The sequence below is a fragment of the Enhydra lutris genome, unplaced genomic scaffold (assembly GCF_002288905.1).
Source record: "Enhydra lutris kenyoni isolate GAN:26980312 unplaced genomic scaffold, ASM228890v2 scaffoldscaffold582, whole genome shotgun sequence".
Lineage (NCBI taxonomy): Eukaryota > Metazoa > Chordata > Mammalia > Carnivora > Mustelidae > Enhydra > Enhydra lutris.
The window spans coordinates 1-8,063 of NW_019154666.1; the positions used below are offsets into that span (position 1 = coordinate 1).

Sequence of the window (8,063 nt, forward strand, 5' to 3'; positions counted from 1 at the left end):
AGAAGTTGTAATTTCCAGGGGCGCCTGGGTGGCTCAGTGGGTTGAGGCCTCTGCCTTTGGCTGGGGTCATAATCCCAGGGTTCTGGGATCAAGCCCCGCATCGGGCTCTCTGATCCGTGGGGAGCCTGCTTCCTCCTCTCTCTCTGCCTGCCTCTCTGCTTACTTGTGATCTCTGTCTGTCAAATAAATAAATGAAAAATCTTAAAAAAAAAAAAGAAGTTGTAATTTCCACAATATTCTTTACGTTCAAAGTCATCCTTTTTATTTTTGGAATATAAAAGTGTGGCACGTGAACTAAGATACTGGCATCACTTACAAGCTCATGAGAAATGTGGAAACTCAGATCCCACCTAGAAATCCAAATCAGAATATAAGTTTTTTTTTGTTTGTTTGTTTTTTAAAGATTTTTTATTTATGGGACGCCTGGGTGGCTCAGTTGGTTGGATGACTGCCTTCGGCTCAGGTCATGATCCTGGAGTCCTGGGATCGAGTCCCACATCGGGCTCCCAGCTCCATGGGGAGTCTGCTTTTCCCTCTGACCTTCTCCTCGCTCATGCTCTGTCTCACTGTCTCTCTCTCAAATAAATAAATAAAAATCTTAAAAAAAAAAGATTTTTATTTATTTATTTGACAGACAGAGATCACAGGCAGGCAGAGAGGCAGACAGAGAGAGGGGAAGGGAAGCAGGCTCCCTGCTGAGCAGAGAGCCCGATGTGGGACTCGATCCCAGGACCCCGAGATCATGACCTGAGCCGAAGGCAGCGGCTTAACCCACTGAGCCACCCAGGCGCCCCAGAATATAAGTTTTGACAGGATCTTCACTTCACATTAACATTGGATAAGGACAGGTATAGCTCGTCTCTACATTTTTGTTAGCTATCTCTGTATCTATGTTTGTGGTGCATTATTGTGATAACTATAGCTTTGTACTATGTTTTAAATCAGGGAGTGTAGTGCCTCCAACGTACTCTTCAGTTTGAAAATTATTCTGGGGATGTTATACTGTGACAGCCACATGAATGTTAAGAAGGGTTTTGATCTGCCAAAAAAAAGGGCATTGGAATTTTGAAAGAGACTTTCAGTGTTAAATTACTTTTTATTCTGATCTGCTTTATTTATGTTTGATTTTTCATTGTTATTTCCTTCCTCTACTAAATTTGATGTTTGTTTCTTCTTTTTCTATTTCCTTGTAGTGTAACGTTACCTTGTTTATTTGAACCCTTTTTTTTCTTTAATCAGGCATTTGTAGCATTAAAGAATTGAAATTTGAAAGGCTACTGTGGAAAATTAGCAGGAATAAATAATACAAGTGATGACCAAACAGTAAAATCGCATACAAATAAAAATAGGCATTCCTTAAGGAATTCCATTCCTATGTTGAATGGAAGTGCAGACGTCACTCCATTACCTCGTTTCTGATCATACAGGAGAAGCATTCAGTCTTTTACTATTGAATGCGTTAGGTTTCAGCTTTTAGCACCTATATGGCCTGTGTTATACTGAGGTGGTTTCCTTCTGTTCCTGCTCTTGAGTGATTTTAATCATGAAACTCATGTTCTGCATCAGTTAATACGAACATGTCATGTTTGGCCATCGTTCTGTTAATGCAAACTCTTAAATTTATAGATTTCCAAATGTTAAAAAGACCCTGAACTTCAGGAGGAATTCTCAATTGATTATGTTGTAAAATAGTGAAATGTGCTTTTGATTCAGTTTGCTTTATTTTATTGTGGACTTAGAATAACTACTCCTCATAGGTAGTAGTTTCTGGTCTTCTCTGTTCATGGTGTCTTCCTTGGCTTTGATAACTTGGTAAAGCTGGTGTTATAGAGATTGCTTGATAGTTTCCTTTCGCTTCACTCCTTGGAAATGTTGGAGGAGATTTAAAGTACTTTCTCTTTAAATGTTTGAATTATCCAGTGAATTTATCTGGTACAGGACTTTCTTTGTTGGGAGGTTGTTTTTTTGTTTTTTGAATTATTATTACTTTTTCAATCTACTTAATAGTAGATGATTTGATATTTTTATTTTTTCAAATTATTTCTCCATAATGGAGTCAGGTATGTTATATACGTTTTGAGATTTACACAAGTTTTTTTGATCCCTCTTTGTGGTCATATAATTATCCATCATCACCTCTTATAATTGTTTTTATTTCTAGGGTATCGGTTATATTGTGCCTGCTTTCACTTCTTCACTTCTGATTTTACTTAGTATTTTCTCCTCCATTCTTTATTTAGTAAAAAGTATATCGATTTTGTTGATCTTTTCTGAAAATGCAATCTTCCTATTGTTGATGTTTTCCTGTTTTTGCTATCTCCTCTTTTGTTGGTTTCTATTTTAAGTTTAAATTTGCTTCCTTCTGCTAATTTTGGGGTCAGTGGCACTTTTCCTGGTTTTTTGAGATACAGGATCATGATCTGTGCTTCAGCATTATACTTTGGAACTGTGTGATAGCCTTTGTGGTCTGTACATTGTCTGCAAGTTTATGTCTCCTTGGAGGAATGAAGTCCTGATGATTCTTTCTCAGCCATATTGCTGAAGTTCTGTGATTGATTTTAATTTTGCATATTAGAAGCTTTCATTATATTCATCTGAGAATAGTAAGTGGAATGATTTTACTTTTCTCTTATTCGATATCTTTCAGCTGTATCTTCACATGGCACCCAGAGTTTCCTGCCAAAGCTGTGCATAGAAGCTTCTTTCCAAAACGTGGCAGTGGGTAGATATAAACATAGTGCCCTTGAGAATTTACACTTTATGATAGACTGGAAAAATGATGGGGAAAGTGAAGAGCATCAAAGATATCATGAAGGACATAACCAAACTGAGACTACGGTCCGTAATATGAATCTGACTGCCCAAAATGGTGAAGGATATAAAACACTTTGGAAAACATCCCTTCTTAAGTCTGCTACTTCTGCAAAGCAGTGTCTTTCTATAAGCAAGGGCTCAAATCAAATGGTCAAACATACACATTTGGAGAATGAAAATTTGGAAAATCTGGAAAGTTGCTTAGTTCATGCTGAAAATAATTATTTGAACCATTTTGAAAGTAGGATTGGATTGACTGAGTCAAATATTTCTGAAAATCAGAGATTTAAAAATGAAGAACAAAGTGCTCATTGGGATCCATTGGAGAGGTCCTTCACAGAGGAGTCAACACTACAAGATGACCAGAACATTGCTCAGTGTGGTGAATCTGAGAACAAATTTAACGAGGGTTCAAATGTTAATAAACATGTGAGGACTCATTTTCCAGAGAATCATTATGAATGTGATAAATGTGTGGAAGTCTCTTACCAAAGCTCCAACCTGATTATTCATAAGAATATCCCTATGGGAGAGAATCCTTGTAAATACAATGAATGTGGGAAATCTGTTAACCAGTCCTCCAGTGTGGGTGATTATCAGATAATTCACATGGAAAAAAATTTACACAGATGTAATAAAACAGGAAACATGTTGAGCCAATCATCAGGACTAAACATACATAACACAGTCACTACTGGACAGAAAACTTACATTTGTGAGGAATGTGGTAAAGCCTTTGACCGGCACACAACACTATCTCAACATCAGCCAATGCGTACTGGAGAGACACCTTACAAATGTGAAGAATGTAGCAAGGTCTTTATCCACAATTCACACCTTAATCAACATGACAGAATTCATCCTGGAGAGAAACCTTACCAATGTGAAGAATGTGGAAAGGCCTTTAACCAGCACTCAATGCTTACTCGACATCAAAGAATTCATACTGGAGAGAAACCTTACCAATGTGAAGAATGTGGAAAGGCCTTTAACCAGCACTCAAACCTTATTCAGCATCACAGAATTCATACTGGAGAGAAACCTTACCAATGTAAAGAATGTGGCCAGGCCTTTAACCATCACTCAAGCCTTACTCAACATCACAGAATTCATAGCGGTGAAAAACCTTACATATGTAAAGAATGTGGTCAGTCCTTTAACCAGCACTCTAACCTTACTCGACATCACAGAATTCATAGTGGAGAGAAACCTTACATATGTAAAGAATGTGGCCAGGCCTTTAACCAGCACTCAAAGCTTACTGAACATCTCAGAATTCATACTGGAGAGAAACCTTACATATGTAAAGAATGTGGTCAGGCCTTTAACCGTCACTCACACCTGACTCGACATCACAGAATTCACAGTGGAGAGAAACCTTACCAATGTCAAGAATGTGGTAAGGCCTTTAACCAGCAATCAAAGCTTACTGAACATCACAGAATTCATACTGGAGAGAAACCTTATATATGTAAAGAATGTGGCCAGGCCTTTAACCGGCACTCACACCTGACTCGGCATCACAGAATTCATAGTGGAGAGAAACCTTACATATGTAAAGAATGTGGTGACACCTTTATCCAGCACTCACACCTGACTAGACATCACAGAATTCATACTTGAAGGAATCCTAACCAAAATAAAGAACGTGTTAAGGCCTTTAAGCAATGCTAAAGTCTGACTTGATCAGAGAATGTATACTGGAAAAGGTTTTGCAAACATAATGAATTTGGCAAGCCCTTTAATCAGAAGTCAAGCTTTATTGAACATCAGAGAATTCATATTGGAGAAAAAAACTTAGAAATGTAAAGAATGTGGTAAAACTTTTTTAGGATTGCTCAACCCTTACTCAGCATCAGAGTTCATACTGGGGGGAAACATTACAAAGGTAAAGGAATGTGTCAGGCCTCTGGCTGGAACTCTCAACTCACTAAACATCATAGTTCTCATACAGCATAGAAGCTGTAAAATATAGAGAAATTTGCAGTGCCTTTAATTGGAATTCAATCCTTAATATCCGAAAATTGACACTAGACTCAGACCCTACAAACTTAATGAATGAGGAAAGACCTTCATTTTAAATATACACTTTAGCAAACTCCCGTGAGTGCATAAAAGAAAGTAATTTGAAAGATCTAAATATTTAGAAATATATGTAACCGAACATTAGATATCAGTAAATGTCACAGAAGTCAAGTAGAAAGCACTGCAGCAGTCAGTCTGTTCTGACATTACATCAGAATATTCATGATAAGGAGTAATAACCAAGTTAAACTGTTACAAAAATGTCTGCCCTGTTATGCTTCAAAAGATTAAGTGGATAGATTTTTGCATAGTTCTAATTAACTTCAATATTTTTTTTACATGGGCGCTATCTGATATTTATGTCTAGCAAATATTAGTGTATACTTACCCTCAAGTTGCTTCAGAGAATACGTTTATTTTTAGTATGTGTGAAATTATGTGACTGATTATTGCTTCATCAAAGATGAGATTTCTCCTTCATTAGGTGGGACTCACACATATCTAATTATCCATGGAAGATGGACAGTATAATATACAATATATGAAGAAAATCTAAATGGACATATTGTTTGTGGTTATAACTTTAATGACAGTTGTCATGGAAAAGATGTTCGGAACATCATCTTCATTATTAAAACTGAAGGATTTTCTGAATGTTATAAATAAAATATTTTAGCAACTGGTATTAGAGGCAGAAGTGGTGGCAATCCAATAAAATACTGACGTATCCTCACGATAGCAATAGTTAGAGAATATTGGTGGATGTGGTTGAAAGGAAGAAATCCTCACAGACATCATAAAGAGGACATGTAACTTTTCCCTGATACGGCATACATCCACATTAGTTGCAAATGATCTCACATCTGAAAATTACTAAGATCACTACTTCCACAGCATTATATCAGCACTTGAATGCTTTTTAATGCTTAAATTCTGTATTTTGAGTAAGGATTATAGAGGGGATTGAAATGCATAACTTAGTCTGTTGTGAACTTAATATTTTTTAATTAATGAAACATAATGGTTTTTATCATGTTAACATGGATATGTAACGAGTGAAGTGTTATCTGACTACCAATGTTAACCAATGTCATTTTATATAAGGTTGTAGATAACTGATTGTATCTATCACCTTTTTGGCAACAGAGTGGAACTATATCTAGTAATCCATTTTCTCAGTGGCCTTAATGTGTAGCTAATGCGTGATTGTTTTCCCCTTAGTTTATCGTATCATTTTCTCCTCCTTGGGACCAGTGGGGTAATAGAACGGATATATTATAGATGGTATATGGGTCTCACTGATCGACTAACTGAAGTACTCCATGACAGTGCTACTTAGCATACATTTCGTGTAGGCAGGAGTTTTGCAGGGGACTTTAAATGACACAAGGCGATCTTACTAGTGCATTCCCTACATAACAAGCTGCAGAGTCAGAAGTTAATGTCCTTCTCATATGACATTCCCAGTCCACCTTTCTGAGCAACCACTGTCTCCCACGACCTTCCCCTTATGTGTCCTTCAGAGAAGACTCCCACTGAGCTTACTTAAACCTACTTCAGTTTGAAAGGCTCTCTGGACTTCCCCAGGGACTCTAAAGCACTCTACCTTGGCCCCTAATAAAGGTATGTGCCCCACTTCATATGTGTGGATGTTGTTTTCATGTTTCTATAAAGTAAACGGACATGTACAATGGTGGTTGGTATGTAGGAGTGATACTGTAGCCCTAGTTAAGAGAGAGAAAGTACAGAGGATGAAGAACTGGCATGAATTCTGCATGTGGAGAGAGGATGCCGTTCCTGGGTTGCCCAACTGACTCCCTGGAATTAGAAAAAACAACTTACACCTGTTTATTTTCCTAGTCATCTACAGATCCCCATTTCTGTTTATCCCCAGTTTTATCTCCACCTACACAGGCATCTCAAACGTTCTTATTTGCCTGCGTTGTGGTGAGAGTGTCCTCACTGACCTCTTAATTGCCATTAGAGACGAGTAAGGCCGATGGGTATCATTTCAGAAATTTAGCCCTGGTTGTGGGATGCGAATGTAAGTGAAAGAGGGTGGTGGCACTGCCCTTAGAAAAGTTAAGACCTATTTAAAAAAATGTAATTAACTCGTTTCAGTGTGGGTAGGGAACTCAACGTGGCTCCCTTTAGTCCCTCGAAAGGCACAGGCATCTCTTGGTGGGGTCGTCTGATGAGTACATGGAATGGAATGAAGGAATCCGCCCGTGTGGTGGGTTTCTGAGGAGTAGGGAAGTCCTATCTTATCTTCACAATTGAATTGAATTCCTCTGTTAGTGAGGACCAGATGCTGTTGTGTTGACTGTGTTTGCCCTGGCCTAGATCACGGCGGAGGATGGAGGAAGGGTATTGGATGATGCAGTCATTTGGAGCATAGCTTCAAAATGGCACATGGCAGAGTAGATGTTGGAGGCGAAGGTGCCTTCTGCACAGTGGAATAGGCAGGATCAGCAAGGCGTGTGCTGTGGTTTGCAAAAGCGCTAGTATCCCAGGTGTATAACCTCAACACAGTTCAGATCCAGTGTAGGTGGGTGGCCTTCATGGAAGATGGTATACTGCTGTGTGGACCTTCCTCCCTTTACTGAGTGGATGATGGGGGTCATCCCATGCTCTGGCTCTGTCTGTTGCCATGGATTTCTCGGTACAACAGTCAGTGCAGTGAGCATTTCTGCTTCAGTCTGGTGCAGGTGTTCACTGACAACGGATAAAGAGATGGGGTGTGTATATCTAGAACGGAATATTACTCAGCGTTAAAACGGAATGAAATCTTGCCATTTGCAATGACATGGATGGAGCTAGAGTATTACGCTAACCGGAAGAAGTCAGAGAAGGACAAATACCAGGTGGTTTCACTCGTATGTGGAATGTAAGAAACAAACAAGCAAAGGAGAAAGAAAAGGAGGCGGGCAGATCAAGAAATAGACTCTTAATTACAGAGAAGAAACGGGTGGTTACCAGAGTGGAGATGGATAGGAGATGAGCTGACGAGTGATGGGAATGAAGAGGGGCATTTGTTGTATTGAGCACGGGGGTTGTACGGAATTGTTCAGTCACTGTTGTACACCTGAAACACATATGACAACGCATGTTAACTCACTGGAATTTAAATAAACCCTTTCAAAAAATATTTTGGTTTTTACAGCTTTACGAAATTTTGTCCCTTAAGTTCACTGACTTGCTGCAGTTGCACAAAATACACCTTT

General features: G+C 38.7%; 1 protein-coding gene across 1 annotated transcript; it reads left to right on the plus strand.

The window, feature by feature from the left end:
* The first annotated feature begins 2,650 nt into the window (after positions 1-2,650).
* On the plus strand, positions 2,651-6,666 carry LOC111140344 (zinc finger protein OZF-like). Its single transcript, XM_022492624.1, has one exon. The coding sequence runs from the start codon at positions 2,761-2,763 to the stop codon at positions 4,435-4,437; it is 1,677 nt and encodes a 558-aa protein (XP_022348332.1). The 5' UTR covers positions 2,651-2,760; the 3' UTR covers positions 4,438-6,666.
* Positions 6,667-8,063: the final 1,397 nt, after the last annotated feature.

What these genes read in the sequence shown, in the direction of transcription:
- LOC111140344 (XM_022492624.1), top strand. Translation starts at nt 2,761, where the DNA reads ATGATAGACTGGAAAAATGATGGGGAAAGTGAAGAGCATCAAAGATAT.